Raw genomic sequence first — 19,086 nt, 5'->3', positions numbered from 1 at the left:
ATTAGACAAGGTTTATTGTAAGTCATGACATAAGGCTATCAAGTTGTCATTCACTAAACTATGTCATTGTGTTGTCTCTTAATCTTGAGAAAATACTGAATTTGTGCTAAAGTTAGCAGTGACTTTGGCTTACTAGTAAAATCATAAGCTAATCATATATTTCCTATGAATTCGGTTACTATTGATGGAATTCGATATCAATAGGTATTCTCAATAGAGATATCATGATATTTCATGGGATTGAAACAGAATGTCCCCTTGGGTGAGCCTAAGGAGGTATGTTCATGTAAACTATAACCATAATAATTCTTTAAGTGGAACTTGACATAAACTCTCAGAGAGCTAAGATATGTCGGTTGAGCACACAATAAGAGAATTTGTAATTCAAGGATAGTAGAGGTAGTCTTGAAAGGTTGATAACTTTCACCTTATTAGATATTAGACACCAGTTCATAGGGAGACTGTACACAATGGATTGGTCACGAAACTGAACACTTAATGTCTCATTGTTATTTACATAGGGTATTGGAGTGCAGTTAATTATTTGTAGTGAGATGTTGAATCAACTTCAGAATTATATTTTGAGGGAGTTAATACTATCCTATGGGTTCTAATGGTCCTCGCTCAAGGTCATATACCTTGTTGTCATGGTTTATGAGGTTTGGATTGGGTCTTGGTTCACTTTTCTTTTATGCATAAGGACACTTTCACAATTACACAAGGTTCCATAGGGGTTAATGAACAAAGTCTTTGGATTGAGTTAATTGATTAATTAGATTACCCTATGAGGTTAGTTAATCAATTAAAACCTATTTTGGACTAGATTAAGTGATCTAAACTTTTGGTGAGCCCAAGTCACTTAAGCTCAGTTAGAGAACTTTATAAATACCCCCTTAGTGGTTAGGGTTTTTAAGTTAGTCATCTTCTACCATCCAAAGAGACAAAAGAGAGTCATAGTCTCTTCCCTTCCAAAGACCCACTTTTGGTATGTTAAGATCAAGGTAGAGTTATCAGGCAGAAGATCTTAGGTATATGATACTTTAGACTTCATCTTCTCTAAACGGAATAGATTTGGGAACATCCAAATCTGAGATATTGTATTTTATGACACTTGATCTAAATCTTTGATTAAAAATAAGTTTGTTTCTGTTGTGGATATAATTTAAAGAAAGTCCTAAGAGATTCACATGTATCGAACTTGACTCAGTGTGGGGAATGGAGAGATTTGAGATTCCCTACAATGCCTATATCATATTAATCTAAACATAATCCAAAGATGGGTTAAGTCCAGAATTTTACCATACTTGATTCTAGAGGATCTTCTAGTCTATGAATCCTATATAGAAGGTAAGATGACAAAGAGACTATTTACTACTAAAGGATATAGAGTTAAGGAGTATTTAGAGTTAGTGCATATTGACATATATGTTTTAAAAAAAAATTAAAAGCGATGAAAATAATTTTAAAATGGATACAATTTTGTTTACTTTTAATGAAGTGTATATCTAAAAATTATTTATATTTAAAATTTCAAGTTAATTGAAGAAAACACACAATTAAAAAAAAAACCTTCCAAATAATTTTTATTTTTATTTTTTTTACTTGTCCGATAAAACTGTTTTAATTAACTTAACTAAATATATTTTCCTATTTTTGAGAACAAAAAATTGTTTTTCATAATTTAGAGTCTATTTGGCTGGTATTTTCCAAAATTGTTTTCTATTCTTGAGAGAAAAAAAAAAAACATTAAAAACACCTTTGGTAAAGGGAATGATTTTTGTTTTTAGTGTTTCCCGCTTTCTCAAAATGCCTCGAGAACAAAAAAAAAAAAAGGTGCTTCGGTTGTTTTTTTCAATATTTAGAGAGCATCAGAGAACAGTTATGCTCTCCGTGTTTGTGGAAGATAAAAGGTATTAGTCTTGGAACACTTAATGTAATATCATTTGATGTATCAGAAAGATGTTTTAGCTGCTTTATAATTATTTGAAAGTAAAGTTGATTCAAGATAGGTTGGTAATGAAGAATTAAGTAGAAGTTAATGGATCAATCCTCCAATGGTGCTACTTGTAAAAAGTCTCTACAAGTCATTAATTTTGATAACTTGCTGATATTGTTGCTACTTCATCTAAACGTGTTTCCCTTTTTCAACCTCTAAAAAATTATTTATTTTAATATATCATATTAAAATATGATCTTGGTGTGATAATTGTTATAATATTTATTTATATTAAAAAAATTATAAGTGATGCAAATAATTTTCAAAATGGAATATATTTTTTAATTTAAATGAAGTGTGAATCTAAAAATTATTATATATTTACAATATCAAGTTAATTGAAGAAAACATTCAATTAAAAAAAAAAAAACAACTTCCAAACATATTTTTTGTTTTACTTGTTCTAAAAAGTATTTTTTTTATTAACTTAACTAAACATTTTTTTAGAGCAAAAATTGTTTTTTAAAATTTAGTTACTAAATGCAATTTTATTTCTGGAAACATAAAAAGTTGTTCTTAAAAATTGTTTTCTAGAATAGTTTTCAAAAACATCTATCGAATAGACCCTTAGTTTCTAAATATAATTTTGTTTATGAAAACATTTAAATTTATTCTTAAAAACTTTATTAGAACTATTTTTTGAAATAATTTCCAAGCATAGCCTAAGGGTATGTTAGGGAATATTTCTATGAAGTTTTCTATAACAAAAGTTTGTTTGGAAACTCCAAATATTTTCAACATATTTTATGTTTTTTTTTTTAAATAACTTTTATCCATAATACTTTATTTTTTATCACTCTTTATATTTATATAATTATTTTTTAAAATAGCTCTTTAGAAACAAGTGAAAATGTCTTAAAACAAGTAAAATGCATTTTTTAAAAACTTAGATATTTTTCACAAACATTCTTCAAAATCTGTTGTGAGAATAATTGATAACCAAATGTGTTTTTATATTTTCTTTGCTTTTAAAAAACACAAAACTGCTTTTAAGAATAGTTTTGAAATATAACATAAAGGTTATTAGGGTAACCAATTAGAATTTCTTAAAACTTAATTCCTATCCATGAACACGAAAAGTGACTTAAGCCCTCTTTTATAAAGTTTTTTAAATGCTAGAACAACAAATTTTAAGGATATTTGGTCAAACTCTATCACATTTATTTATTTATTTAGTTATGTCAACTTAGGAATGGTAATGGGGTGAATTGTTATGGGTGCAATAATTTGTATCTTACAAAACTAAATTATAAAAAATTATTATATTTATTTATTTATAAATTATATTTATTTTAATATAATTAAAAATCTATGTTGATGAGAATTGATTTAAAGTAAGCAAAGTGGTGTCGTGCCTAATTTGTTCTATTGTGATTCTTATATCTGCTTTCTCTTTGATAGGAAATTAGGAAGTAAAAGAAAGGTAAATCCTGAGCGAAACCTAAACCTTGGAGTCAAAATATGGTATTGGTATGATTGATAAAATATTTAAAAAAATTTTAAAATCAGAATTCTAGTAATAGTTTATATTGATTTGTTTTTAATAAATTAATTTGACAAAAAAACTTAAATAAGTATTTTATAATTTTGGAATCTTTAAATGGGCTTCATTTTGAGGAAAGGAAAGAAATTCGAAAACATTGGGCCCGGAATGAAAAAGTTGCCATGGTGCTAGGCCCATCAAGCCCAAAAAAGATCCGGGCCCATGTCTTATTGGTCATGGACTCATGGTCACAATCAGAGTCCCTCTCATCCGTGTTGGACTAGGTGTCATTGCTCATTCAGTTTTTCTCTCTTTCTTCCTGGATGCCGCGAATCGAGACGGAATCCAAATTCCAAGCATGAAAACGTAGGAATCCAATTCCTAAGGATCATAAACAGCTATGGCAAATCATTCCTCATCATACCCAATCCTCTGCGCTTCCTTCAATCAAGATACAAGGTACTACTACCCTTTCTCTTATTTCTTCTTCATTTTTATTTTTTCTTTTCCCTATTTTTTTAGGCTTTTGGGAATCTTTTCTATTGAAACAAACAGAGAATTTTGGTATTTTTGAATTTCAGTTACTTTGCGATTGGCACGAGGGATGGATTCAAAGTGTTCGATTCCGAAACAGGGACTCTACGTTACGAGCGAGGCAAGTTTTTCAATATTAGTTCATATTCCTTGTTTTTATTTGTTTATTTAATTTACATTTGTTTTTTAAGTTTTGTTGAATCGAATTTTAGCGTTCAGTTAGTTTTTGTGAATCGGAAACGGATGAATTTCTGTGCTAATTTGAGTTACGTTTTGATTGAATATTACTTTTGAAGTTCAAAAGGTGTTTATTGAAGATATTGGAACAGGAATGTTGTAGAAAATTGCATGTATATGGTAACAGCCTCCCGCTCACGGTGACAAACTGATAAATGTCAAATTTATCTTTGATTTTTCATAAAACAAATGGAGCCTGCATGTATCCGGTTTATTCAATAATTCTTTAATATCTGGAAATTCCCAACTTTCCGGGTGTGATAAAAAATATTTCCCTTTTTTCTTGAAATATCATTTACTTTTCTTGGCTTTAATTTCATTTTGGATTTTTGTCTGGACTTCTCCAATATTTTCCTGGACAACTCCCAATTTCGAATATATTTGAGTTTGAATATATCTGAGGCTGAATGCTATTTCCAAATGCCATTTTTGTGACTGTGCTTCCCACTGATCAGTGCTAAGGAGTTAAGTAGGTGATTTTTGTTAAACTACAAGGGATAGGAGAAGAGAATTCCTATATACTGCACCCCTATGATAACCCAAATACTCAAATTACAATGATGCCCTCACATAATCTTTAACACTCCCCTTAAGCTGGAGGTTGGAGCATAGGAAATTTTAATGGTTATCTTGGAACCAAATGATAGAAACAGATTTTTTGAAATGCCCTTTGTAAATAGGTCTCCAAGTTGGTCTTTTGATCTAAAATATTGAAGTGGATTGTTTCTCATCACAACTCCTTGAATGAAATGGCAATCCATTTCAATATGTTTATTTGCTCACAAAACCTAGGACTACTTGCAATATACGTAGATGCTTGACCATCAAACAGCATAATCATAGGGTTTTAGTTTCAAGACCTAGTTATTTCATAACACTTTGTATTCACATGAGCTATAGCACAATGCTGGGCCTCAACACTAGATCTGGTCATAGCATTTTGCTTCTTACTTTTCTAGGTTACCAAATTACCTCACACAAAAGTGTAATATGCACTAACAGATTGCCTGTCAGGTTCAGAATTGACCTAATGAGCATCTGAAGAATTGAAAATATCAAGTTCGGTATGCTTCTTATACAAAATATCCACTCCAACTGTTCCTTTTAGGTATGTGAGAAAATGGCAAACTGCATCCCAGTGCACTTGTTTAGGACTTTTCATATATTGTCAAACAACACTCACAACAAAGGTAATATCAGGACATGTCATAGTTAAATATATGAGTTTTCCAACAAGACTTCTATACCTTCTTGTATCAGCAAAATCTACATCATCTACTCCTTTCAATTGTACATTAGGATCCATGGGTGTATTTACAGGTTTGGATCCTAACAAACTAGCCTTAGTAAATTTTGCATTGATATTCTTGCTAAGAGCACCTCTATACCCAACAAATATCTAAGCAACCCCACGTCTTTAGTTTGAAAATTATTTTTCAACTATGTTTTCACCTTTTCAACTCCACACAAATCACCTTCAAATACAAGGATATCAACATACAAAATTAAAATCACCATACCTAATCATGTATTCTTCACAAAGACTGAATGATCTCAGTGGCGACTAGAAAAAACCAAGAGAGGTTAGTAATCCACTAAGCTTATCAAAGCATTCTTGAGGGGATTGTTTGATCTCATATATGGCTTTTTAAAAATACACACCTTTCTTGACTCCCTCCGAGCAACAAACTTAGACTTCTTTTGGAAAATACTATATGGAAAGTGCATTTTTGACACCAAGAAGATATAAAGGCCAATCAAAGTATACAACATCATATGTCTACAAAGAGGGAAGTCGAAATTGGCCTTTATATCAACTTGGTGTCAAAAATGCACCAACCTTTATATCAACCTTTTGTTTGCTGATGATACCCTCCTTTTTTGTGAGGATGATGTAGAGCAGCTGAATTTTTGGAAATGGATTATCATGTGTTTTGAATTGGTGTCAGGCTTGAAAATAAATCTGCAAAAAAGTGAATTTATTCCAGTAGGGGAAATAGTGGATGTGAATAGAGCAACTTCTCTTTTTGGGTGCAAAGTAGGAAAGCTTTCCACGTCTTATCTAGGATTACCCCTTGGGGCCCCTAATAGGCATTGTGGTGTTTGGGACTCTATTGAGGAGAGGTTTAAAAGGAAATTAACTGTTTGGAAAAAACACTACCTTTCCAAAGGAGGAAGACTTGTCCTTTTAAAGAACACCCTTTCAAATCTCCCTATTTATTTTATGTCCCTCTTTGTTATTCCTAGAAAAGTGAGAATTGTATTAGAGAGAATTCAAAGAGACTTTTGTGGGGAGATTTGGGAGATAGGAGCAAGATCTATGGTAAAATGGTCAGATGTTTGTAAGGCTAAAAATTTTGGAGGCTTGGGAATAAGAAGATTGCATAGCCTCAATCAAAGCTTTGCTATGCAAATGGCTATGGAGATTCTCTGTTGAGCATGATAGTCTGTGGAGGAAGATCATTTGTGGAAAGTTCGGGGAGTGGAGGGGAGTTGGACTACTGAGTGTGGAGGGAGTTATTTGGGATGAGCCTTTGGAAGGACATTAGAAAAGGGTGGGAAGAGTTTATTGCTAGAACTACTATCCATATAGGAAATAGTAGTCGTACAAGCTTTTGGTGGGACATGTGGGCAGGGGACTTCAAGCTAAAAGATTTTTACCCTACCATTTTGGGATAGCTTCCCATAAAAATGCTACAGTTGTAGAATCTTGGAAAAGAGAAAGGGGATGAAGGGGGGTGTTGGGAGGTTCATTTTAGAAGACCTTTCCAAGATTGGGAGGTGGAGGAGGTGACCGCTTTTTGGGTTCTCTTAACCCGTTAAAAGTGCAAGAAGGTGAGGACACTTTATGTTGGAAAGAAGATAGGAGAGGACTTTTCCGTGTCAAGTCTTATTATTGTTCTCTAGGTGGGGAGAATAATTTTGTTTTTCGGGGAAGGAGGTTTGGGGATCCATGCTTCTCTTAGAACTTGCTTTTTTGCTTGGGAAGCTGTTTGGGGGAAGATCCTAACTATAGACACCTTAATGAAGAGGGGATGACAAATGGTCAATAGATGTAATCTATGTAAAGAGAGTGGAGAATCAGCTGATCACATCCTAATTCATTGCGTTAAGACAAGAGAACTTTGGACCTTTTTATTAACCCTCTTTAGAGTGACTTGGGTATTTCCAGATTCAGTAGAAATCTCCTTCTTCAATGGAAAGTTAAGGGGTTGCAAAAGAAGATTAGAGCAATGTGGCACTTGGCTCTCATTTGTTTGTTTTGGTGTATTTGGAAAGAGCGTAATCGAAGAACCTTCAAAGAGGAAGATCTTTCCGACCAGGGTTTAAAGAATCTCTTCTTTTGGACTCTTTTTGACTGGACTAGGGATTCTTTGGAGCTGGATTTTCCCTTTATGTTGATTTTCCTTGATACTCTTTTTTGTGGTTAACTTTGCTTTGTTTTGTTTGTTGTCTTTCTTTGGTTGAGGTGTGTGTGACTTGTTTCTATGTATACAACCTGTATATGTAGGGCGTGCCCCCTCCTTTTTTGGCGCTTATTAATGAATGCTCTTGTTGTCCATCAAAAAAAAAAAAAAAACATCATGTCTACATATATCCCTTGGAAACTAGTCGCTTTTTCAACCTCTTAATAGTATCATTTGGATGGTATTTGAAAATAAAGACCCACTTCTAACCAACAATTTCTATTTTTCATGGTAAAGTAGTTAAACCCCATGCGTCACGGTTCTATAATACTTTCATGTCTTCTTCCATGGCTACTTTCTAGCCAAGATGAGAGAGCTTCCTGGTAAGTCTTAGGAATAGCAATAGTAGACAAAGAAGTAAAGATTGAAAAGGAAAAGAAAAATGAGCAAAATTAGGGTATTTAGATTGTGGATATTGATAGTAGTTCTCTTACCTTTTTGAAGAGTAATGAGGAAATGAAGATAAGATGAAATCAAAGAATCAATAATAGGAGATGAACCTCCTATCAATTGTTGACAATTGAATGGTGGTGGAATGTACGTCTCAAGGAGCAATCTCAGTCATGATCATCTTCTTTCTCACATAGACTATTAAAGGTTTCTTAGACACATGAATATTGGGAGCTGATGATGCAATTGGTTTAGACACAGGAATAATGAGAAGAAGATCATTAGTTAAAGAGAAGAGTTGTGTACTAAGAGTTTCAAAAGAAAAAAAGGGGTAGATTGAAACTTTGCACTAATTAAGTACCTATTGAAAGTGGGATTAAAACGTTTCTAACCTTTTTGAGTTTTGAAATATCCAAGGAAGACATACTTTGTGGACCGAGGTAAAAATTTATTTGAACTTGTGGTGCTTAATGCATAAAGCAAACACATTCAAATATGCATGGAGGAATAGAAAGCAATGGAATATTCAGATATAAAATAAAAATTAATTACCAAGAATATTGGATGAGAGATGGTTATTGAGAAAACAAGTAGAAACGACAACATCACCCCCAAAACTTTTTCGAAACTTGCATATGAAAAGGATGTGAATGAGCAATTTCCAAAAGGTATTTTTTTTTCTCTCTTCTACTTCATTTTGTTCAGGAGTGTAAGAGCAAGATGTCTGATGAATAAGTCTATTATTCTCACAAAAATTAGTAATAGAAAATGTAAGTCTAAAGTATTATTTGAACCAAATGTTTTAATGGGCACACTAAATTATGTTTTTCTTTCTTTAAAAATGGACTAAAATACATAAGCAACTTCTTATTTGTCTTTTAACAAATATAACAAGTGACTCTAGAATAATCTAACCAAATTTAAGAAATACTTAAATCCTAAAACATTAGAAACATTGGGAATTTCCATCAGAGGCAAGACCTTTTGGCAAATTGCTTGCTTCACTATACTTTGGATTGTGTGGTAAGAGAGAAATGCTAGGATCTTTGAGGAAAAGTGGAGAACAGAAGAGATGTTGTGGGATTTACTTCACTTTTATTCCTCTTTATGGGCCTCTTGTACTATTACTTTTAGAGGAGTTCTACTTAATGTTGTTCAACTTGGTTGGCTTTATGTTTGTAATACGAAGGGGTGGATAACATTGAGAGGAGTTGAGTTTAGTCTTGAGGAGTTTTGCGTATGTCTATAGTTTTCCTTGTATGGTGAAGGTGTTTAGTCTTACTTTGATCAATATATCTTTTTTTTATATATATATATATAAAATAGAAACAAAACATGGAACCCAAATGTTTGAATGAACAAGATGAAAAGGATTGGAACTCCCGTTATTGACCCTAGCACCAAGAGCAGACCAATGATGTTTGCCTAACTCATAGGCTTGACACTCTAACTTGGACTCTAATATAACTGGAAGTTCCATAAATCAAAGAATTTGAAGTGGAGGGTGAGATAGTTTCATTGCATGGAGGAAACAAAAGTATGTATAGCAACTGGAACAAGAGGTGGGCCAACAAGGTAATAAATTCCAATAACTTCATACCTTCCACCAATCATCTTCTTCATTGAGAGATTTTGAAACACAAAATGGAGAGGGAAGAATGTTACAAAAAAATTAAGAGACTAGTTAGTTTGTTTATGGATAAAAGATTCACCAGAAAATTAGGAACAATTAGTAGATAATTGGATTCATTCAATTTTATGTAGTAATTTGGATATCAATATTGTTTTAGGTTTAAATTCCTAGCAATGGGACTACCGTTAGAATCCATTTAAATAAATGGTAGATTGGAATAACTTGAATAGCAAAATAAGCAAAGGGCAATGTCCAATGGAAATTAGGTTTGCAACTAAGACATAGGGTTTGGAACTTGCTTTGATATTGTGTTCAAGAACAAGGAATAGGAGAAGAGAATGTGTTTCTGAAGTACCAAATATTATATATTGTACCCCCATAATAACCCTAATACTCAAATTATAATAATACTTTCACAAATAATCTTTAACAGTTTTGAAACAATCTTGGTTATATGTTAACATATAGGTATTTCCAAAGAATTGATAATAATAAAAAAAGTAAATTTCCTATCTCCATATTTATTACCCTAACCAATTTTTTCTTAACCCTTAAAAGAGAGAATTTTTCCTATGCAAATACCTAGGCTTACGGTCTTTATTGCAATTATGAATCAACAACCTTTTTCTTAAAGATGATATTTAAGCTATCTACCCTAGGTTATGCATTTTTTTTTGATAGGATACCCTAGGTTATGCATGCTATGTTGGTTATATAAAAGAATAAAATAAAAAGTGATTCTAGAGTAGATGTGCACCCTTAGAAGTCATTCTCTTTTTAGTTGCATCTAAGATTTTTAGGTTTATACTAATCCAACCTAAGGTGAACATCCAAGAAAGGGGTGAATTAGGTATTGGCCAATTTTAACTAATTTTTTAGCTTAATGAGTGCAAATGAAAAATATATGCAATTATGAACAATAATATAGACAATGGAATATAAAGAAATAAGGGATAGAGAGATGCAAATGCAGTATTTTCCATTGGTTTGGTGCAATGCAACTTACATCCGCTCTCCTCTTGGTTCAATCCCAAGCCTAAAGGTTGCACTATGTTTAAGGCTTCAAAGAATGGGGACTTCTCGGTGAAATCTTTGTATAGGACTATGCAGCCGGGGTCTCTTGCTTTTTTCCCTTAAAAATTATATGGAATTCTTGTGTGCAGCCCAAATTGAGCTTTTTTGCGTGGGAGGCTTCTTGGGGGAGAGTTCTAACCTTGGATTGCTTGCAAAGAGAGGTTGGGTTATGGCAAATAGATGTTTTCTTTGCATAAGAGTGAGGAGACAATTGATCACCTTCTTATCCATTGTGAAAAAACGAGGGAAGTATGGATGGTGTTCCTTTCCTTTTTGGTGTTTCGTGGGTTTTCCCCCGGTCAGTCAAGGAAACCCTTTTAGGGTGGAGGGGGTCTTTTGTGGGAAAGAAAAGGAAGGTGTCGTGGCAAATGGGACCGTTATGCTTGTTTTGGGTTATTTGGAAGGCTAGAAATTCAATTGCTTTTGAGGATTGTGAGCTGTCCATTCAAAGGCTGAAAGCATCTTTTGTGTATTTTTTGTGGTGGAATCCAAAGTGTGGATAAAAGATGGTCCTTCGACCTTAATAGATTATATAGATTGGGTGTGTATGCGTTAAGGAGAGGTTTTTTGTTCTACCTTGTCCTTTGATGTTTGGGCCCTTTTGTAAGGGGGTAAGTCCCTTTATACTGTAATTTGGTGGGTCGCTTCTTTAGCGCCTCTTTGCAATACAATCTTATACTTATTGATCAAAAAAAAATGTTTAAGGCTTCAAACCAAACCTTATAGCTTTGTCTACTTTGATTCTTGGTTTTGAGGGGCTTTCAACAAGCTTCAAAAGATACCTCACTTTTAAACTCCCTAAGTGATACCATACACTTGGCAAACTCTTAAGTGATGCCTCACATTTGAATTTTTCCTCAAATGATACCTCACACTCGAGCTTATCCTCACAAGGTTACAAGATTGAGTTTACAATAATAAGAACTCCTAGATTATGATTTTACTTAATGGATACAACACAAACTAGGATTGATAAGGTGCACTAAGAATGAAATGCAAATTTAGGCTTTTTGTACTCAAAATTCTTGTCTAATGCTCAAAGGATAAGTGAACAACAATTTGGAACCCTTCTCCATCTAATAAATGAAGTACAGATCCTTTATATAGGAGTTAGAAGGTCAAACTAGCCATTAGACATAGTTAGGCTCTATCATAACCTTCGATTGAATTGGCTCACTAGCCATTGATTGGCAGAAGGTATAACAGGTGACCATTAGGTCACTGAGCTGGACTGATTGAGTGAACAATTTGATCGATTGAGTAAATGGTTTGATCAGTTGAATTGGTAAACTTTGAACTGGTTGAGTGAATAGTTCAACTGGTTAAGCTTTCAACTCAATCGATGGCCATTACTATAGGATTTTGGCAAACCACCTTGACCATTGACCTGGTGGTCAACTGGTTCTTGCTTTGTTTTTGATATCTTAATAAATATACAAGATTTAGCTCAAAAACATGGGGAACAAACCGGCTATGAACTGCTTACTATTTTGAAAAACCTTTATAAAGCTACTCTTGAACAATTTAAGTTTAGGCTTTTCTTCAAAACTATTTTCATCCAATTTATGAAAATAGAAAAACGGTTTAGGCATTTGGATAAATTAAGGCCCTTTAATAAAAATAGGAAATGCAATCATAACTTAGTGGATTTACAATCTTACATTTATTAAGGTCCTGAAGATTTATCTTGAAATGAACCTTCTCCTTCTTCTTCTTGCTTTCCTTTTTAGCTTGATATATCTTCTTCTTGATGTCTCCAAGGAAATCCTCTTGCCTATCACACTTAAATGTAAATGTTAAATCCAAATCTTGTTTTGTTATGATCAAAACATGAAATTAACCAAACCTTGGTCTAACAAAGATCACCTTAAGATTTTCAAATGTTTGATGTTGAAGGGTATACTACAACAATTTAGCCTGTGCATTTTTCCTTTAACATTAGTGGAAGGAGTAGCTATTTCTCACTTGCCTCAAAAGAATTTCATGATCAACAATGTAGTTTTAATATCTTATGTTGATTCCAATATAACCTAGTGAGATGTCAAAAACATGATCCACACAAACAATGAACCACATTCCTATTGTTGTATCTAAAATTCACAAATCGTTTGCTTACATCATCTATATTTTAATCTGCTTGGCTTGTATATCATGTATGTTTATGAAAACTTTGCAAATGCTTTCCATCTTTTGCCCTCTGTCATTGGGTTTTTGATATTCAAAAGCGCTTGCTTCTTGATTATGTGCATTATTATTCATGGGGAAGATATATCCACTATAAGGAAAGTTCCCAAATGTTTGTTTGTTTTTTTGTTGTGTGTGTATGGATAGAGAAATAAATGTATTAGAAAGCACCAAACAAGGGGCTGTAACCAAAGTACATGAGCTATACAGGAGACATTCGATCAAAAGAGTAATAAGTTGCAACTGTCGGCAAGCAGGAGGCCCATGACTGATCCTAACCTGTAAATAAATACTTAAAGAGATAAACCTTTCTTCTAAAGAGTCCTCAGACCAAACAAAGTGAAATTTGAAAAAAAAAATATTTTCAGATTCTTTTGTTCTTCTGTGACACTATTATAAACTTGATAATGCCATTCTCCACACCATAAACTCCTCTTGTATGTGGAACTTCCCTACCACCTAGTTAAGATCTTCTTTACTGACTTTCTCTATGTAAGTTTAAGAAAATAATGGATTTGTAATGATCACCACATAATGATGTTACTATTTTTTGTTTTATAACAATAAAATCTTACATGATGCATGCATTAAAATTAAGGATCTTTTGAAGCATTAAAAGTTGTATAGTGAGAACATTTAATCAACTATATAAATATTCCATATGTATAACTGGGTCTTGCAAATATCCTTTTGATAAGATGTTAGAGACTCAACTTGAAATCAAGAATGGAACAAAAGATATGGAAATGTCTTTTAGTGTTTTAGTTTCTTGTTCATGGTGTGAATTAATCTGAAAAGTCCATTCTGGGGGCTCTTAATTCATTGGTCATTGAGTTCTGAATTTATTGTTGTTACTATTTTTTGTTTGTCCTATATGCCTGCTGACATGGTGAGCAAGCAATCTCAGTGCCAAGGCTGAGAGTGCTGTTCATGGGTTAATTTTGAGGGTTAATCGATATTCCTAATCATACTATGTCATAAAAAGGTCCAGGATTGATAAATTAATGGCTTTCTGCTTTTCAGGTATTAAAAGTTACAAAATGGACAGTTAATAATGTGTTCATTTCTTAAAAAATTGCAACATTTTTGTAGTACAACATTCCTTGCAAGAAAGACAACTAAATCTTGGAACAAGATATCATTCTGGATGCTGAAATAGTTTCAAACTTCAAACTACATATAGGATTTGCATCTCTTACTGTAGAAATCCGTGTTAGTAATGTGGATCTTGCAGGAGAAATACAACATTCTAATGTAATAATCTTGTTTGGTTCTATCATCATGCTGAAGCTGGAACTAGAAGTAGAATTCTTATTAAAAAAAAGATTGTAGTAAGACATCCTAATTTTAACATACAGTCACGGGCTTGTCTAATTTTGGAAAAATTAAACTATACATTTCTTTTCATAGGCAAACAAGATTATACATTGAAAGGGCCTAACAAAAAATGAGGCACAATCCTAGTACACTTGGAGTATAGAAAGAGCACAAAAGCAAGCAAAAAAGCAATAGAAAACACAGAAAAAAAAACCTATATAGCTTAATCTTGACCCAAGCCTCAATGAAATCCATCAAGGAAAGGTCAACTCCCCAAAGGATCTTTTAGTCCATTCAAAAAGACATTTTCAGGAAAAAGACTTTCAACACTTGATCTGGATGTTTGTGCTCCTTTCATATACACCAAAACAAGCAAAGGGGGCCAAGTTCCACATTCTTTGTTATCTTTTCTGCATTCATGTTCTTTTCCAGCCTAAGAGAAGCAATCTGACAGATTTTGCAAATACCTACTGCAAGCCAAATATAGCTAGAACTAGGGATTTGATGCATTGGATAAGAGTATGAAATTCTAACTCCTTGACCCTACACAGACAACCTATTAGCCAACATCCAGCTCCTCTTCATAAGCTGATCAACTGCCAAAATATTTTCCCGAACAGTTTCCCATGGAAACAGCCATGAATGGGCCCTGTAATTCCAGATTTGCTTGATTGGAAAGTCCTGGGAGATTTCAGAAGTTAAGGAATAATATAGTAAGACTTGACAGAAAGACTCCCATTATTCACCCCAGTCTGGCGCAATCTCTCCTCTCCTAAACCACGGACACACATTGTGTGAATGTGCCAAAAAGTTCTTCTCGCTTCCCCACTCTCCCAATCATAATAGCCCCAATGAAAGCAAGTGTTTCAACCTCTCCAACCCCCTCCACTCAAAGATCCCCTACTTTAGCATTTCTTTTAGAATGCATTCTAAACAAGGAAGTTAAAGTGATCTTTCAACACAGAATCACCAGTCCATCTAACTAGACTTGGTTTTTGCCCCATTCGCAATAGAGATGCTAGTCATGTGCCAAAACTCATTCCACTCATGTCTAATAGCCTCCCAAAGACGCACTCCAAAAGCCTCTCCTAACTTGTTGGATCTCCAACCACCCTCAATCTCATCAAATTTGCCATCAATAACCTGTTTCCAAAGGAAATGGTGCTTCCCAACCCCCATTACCATTTCCCAAGAAGAGCCTTGTTAAGGGTTGCTAGCCTTATTACATCATGACCACCATTATTCTTTTCCTCAATTTATGAGTTCCTATAATAATGAAAGAAACAGTGTGCTATGGTTCAATAATGTTGCAGTCATCCATCTAGTATTTTGTACTGCTATCCTATCATTTTGTGTTGGGTTCGCTCCAAAAAAGGGTATGTTTTATGGGTTAGGCATGCACCTTGTGAAATGATTAATTAGCCTTTTTCCTTTAATAAGGGTGGATTTTGTTGTTGTTTTGGGAAAGAATTTGAGTTTGAATGTTACATTCACATGCCCCAATTTGGGGAGAATAAAGTTTAACAATTGTAGATTGGATTCATCCTAATTTTATCTGTTTTCCCTTGCTAGCTATTGGAGGTTTCATCATTGTTGAGATGCTGTTTAGCTCTAGTCTTCTTGCCATTGTTGGAGCTGGTGAGCAGGTGCTTGGTGGTCTACTGATTTGTTGTGCTAGATGGTGTAGCCTTTTATTAAAAGTACATTTTCCTACTAACTTCTCTTAGTTTCTGATTGATCATTTACCATGGTTCCATCTGACTCCACAGCCATCTTTATCCCCACGCCGTCTCTGTTTGTTCAACACTACCACTGGAGCTGCCCGCCGAGAACTAAATTTTTTAACTTCTGTCCTTGCCATTCGTCTAAATAGGAAAAGGTAAAAAATACTTATCATATCTTGCTTGTTTTACTATTTGTTTTCCCTAGAACAATTGCTATTTTATGAATTCAAGGCAATACTTCAGTGGTGTTTGTTTTTTTTGATTTAATTCTAAATAGAATTTAAGATTAAATAATGTTTAATAGTGTTAAGTATTAAGTTGTTTGTTTGTTTAATAATTTATTTTTATTAAGTATTAAGAAGTAAAGAAAAACCAGCTTGTTACTTTTACCATTAAAGAACAAGTCAAATATTTTAATTTTTTTCTATTTAGTAAAAAAATTTAAGAAATAAGTAATAAGTTAATAAAAAGTAAAAAAAAAAAAACATCTAAAATTTGAAAGCAACTTGCTTTTAACAAAAAGTTAAAAAAACAAACAACATCTTAGCTTTTTTGATATACAAAGACTTCAGTTTCACCCAAAAATAGCCATCTTGACATGGGTGCAAGTGGGTGTGAGATTTGTGTTTGACATGCTTAGATTGCATTGTATACAACTTTAATTTTTTTTTAATATAAATTTATTTACTTGTTTTAAATAACACCAATAAGTTATTTGACTCTTATCTCTATTTTAATTTCTTTTTAAATTATAATAGATAATGACAATTATCTATTATCTCATAAAAAGAAATTATAATAGATAATAACAATTACCTTTTTTCATTCTAAAAAATATATTAAATTCAAACTAATTTTATCAACTTAAAATAACAAGATTTAAAAAATATTTTTGCATAGAAATTATACTTAAGTTGAATTATATCAATGTTAAAATATATAAAATTTTAAAATAAATTAGCTTCAATTTAAATAATTAAAAATATAAATTTTGAAAGTTTTCAATAGGTTCGCTTAAAATCAACTATATATTTTTCTATAAGTTTTCAACATTTATTTAAAACTAAAAAATTAAACTAAAAAAATTTGTTTAACATTTAATTAAACTAAAAATATATGAAAATTAATAACATATAAAATCCAAAGATAATTTCAGTAACTAAAATAATAAAAATATAAAAAAATGAAATTTAATATATTAAAAATAAAGAGAGAAATAAAAATTTTCAATAAGTTTAAATTAAAATAAAATACATATGATAACTATGATATTAATGCCGTATCTAAGCATCGACACCCATAATTGAGATCCTTTTAAGCTGAATCCTGTATCTTAAAATTTTGGGATGTCAAGGATCTGACACTTGGACACATACCCACACTTGGCACTCTCGTACCTGAACCCATGTGATATAGCTTAGTAATTTCAGTTTGAAATTTGAAGCTAAACTGTTTTTAGTTGTTACTTGGAACCGAATTAATATTGTTAAGCCAACATTATACCAATATTATTGTCAAGCTTTTGTGCTGTTACTCTTGCCTTAGACAGTTTTAGCTTCTCTAGCTTTTGATCAGACCTGTTTATCAGATTATGCAATTGGGAAAGGATTTCTTGTTGTTTTTATACTTACTAATTTCATGGCAATGATAGATGTTTGTTTCTGCTAAAACAAATAAATCCAGTTTTTGTCACTTTTACACTGAGAATTAGCTTTTCAATGATGAATAGATAAGTCGTTGCTCTAATTGTTCATTCCTCTAGATAGGGATGCTAAATTTGAAGAGTAGTTCCTTCTAGTAGTTTGACTTGTGCAATAAAAATTAGTGCATATCACTAGTTAAGAATATATGGGATAAGCTTGGTTCTAGGAGGATTGCTTATTCATTTTTCTTCTTTTCAGAATTCTTGCTGTGCTTCATCATTTTAGGTTTCCAGCTTTAACTTTTTATTTTTATTTTTTCCAATTACTTTGATATTATGAATCATCTGTAACAGCAGAAGTTATCCTGGATAGGAACCTTTATGGAAAATGAATCATTATGGCAGTGAGTAGTAGAATCTTTCAGAAGGTCCTCTTCTGTAAGCCTTGTCAAGACTTTGAAAATGCACAATATAAAGATCCTTGAGAATACTATCTGTTTTTTCTCAAGTGTTTATTTATTTATTTATTTATTTTTGTCTTGATGCTAAGTAGTTTTTAATTGATTAGCTTATGATATTGATCTGAAACAAAATATGGCAATGTTGACTGTTGTATTTTGTTTCTTCAAGGAAACTGGTTGTGCTCTTTTTAGGTTTTTCCCCCCTATATATGCAGGTTTATTTATTTATTTATTTGTCTTTTCTCATTCACACAATCAAGGATCTGACTTTAGTCTTCACCTTTGTCATTCCATCCCTCCCTGTACCCCTGGGGGTATATTTTATATTTCTCCATCTGGAAAGGTTCTTTTTGATAAGTTTTCCTTTGAATCCCATTTATCTAAAATGTACATTAAAGATGAAAGAGTAAATTTTCCACTCTGTGATCTCCTACAGAGGCTTTCTAAACTTGGTTTCATTAGTTCACAATGTCAACAGACCTCCCTTCCTTGTTCTTATCAATCACATCTCTTGAGCTTTGACTATGAAACTTGTGAAATTAAAAATGAGGGACAATCTCACACCCTCTTATCTTCCAAAACAAATGATTTTCTTCACCTAAACCAATCACCTATTTATCCTCCTCTCCCTTCTCCAACTGGCCCTTGAAATCTGTGAACTTTCTGCCTCCATATTAACTTCAAAATGGCTTTCCAGAGGTGTCAACCATAGTGAGTCTCAACTTCAATATGTCCCTATCCAAGATTATTAATGTTGCGCTTTGCAAAAACCGTAAAATTCCTCAAGTTAGTGCTCTCCTCATACAAATGCCAAGCTATTTTTGTGGAATATATGATCTTTTTGTTCCTTGTGTTTCAAATATTTCAACATTTTGTGAACTTTAAACTTGTTCTGCCTTTTATGTTATTCTTTGCTGCCTGGATATAGTTTTGACAATGGAAAA

At 32.7% G+C, this 19,086-nt stretch overlaps 1 protein-coding gene across 2 annotated transcripts; it reads left to right on the top strand.

Annotated features, from left to right (window-relative positions):
• Nucleotides 1-3,755: 3,755 nt before the first annotated feature.
• On the top strand, nucleotides 3,756-16,265 carry LOC117924528 (autophagy-related protein 18b-like). 2 transcript variants are annotated; one of them, XM_034843162.1, is made up of 4 exons: nucleotides 3,756-3,938; nucleotides 4,061-4,134; nucleotides 15,888-15,953; nucleotides 16,085-16,265. In XM_034843162.1, exons 1-4 carry the CDS (start codon nucleotides 3,880-3,882, stop codon nucleotides 16,186-16,188), a joined length of 303 nt encoding a protein of 100 aa, XP_034699053.1. In that variant the 5' UTR covers nucleotides 3,756-3,879; the 3' UTR covers nucleotides 16,189-16,265. The 2 variants fall into 2 exon arrangements, with proteins under 2 accessions (XP_034699053.1, XP_034699052.1); XM_034843161.1 differs by having other exon boundaries at nucleotides 15,888-15,961; nucleotides 16,085-16,232.
• The last annotated feature ends 2,821 nt before the right edge of the window (nucleotides 16,266-19,086 follow it).

The sequence above is a fragment of the Vitis riparia genome, chromosome 11, assembly GCF_004353265.1.
Source record: "Vitis riparia cultivar Riparia Gloire de Montpellier isolate 1030 chromosome 11, EGFV_Vit.rip_1.0, whole genome shotgun sequence".
Classification (NCBI taxonomy): domain Eukaryota; kingdom Viridiplantae; phylum Streptophyta; class Magnoliopsida; order Vitales; family Vitaceae; genus Vitis; species Vitis riparia.
The sequence above is the reverse complement of the archived record's forward strand: the minus strand, read 5'-3'. Positions and strand labels throughout refer to the sequence as shown.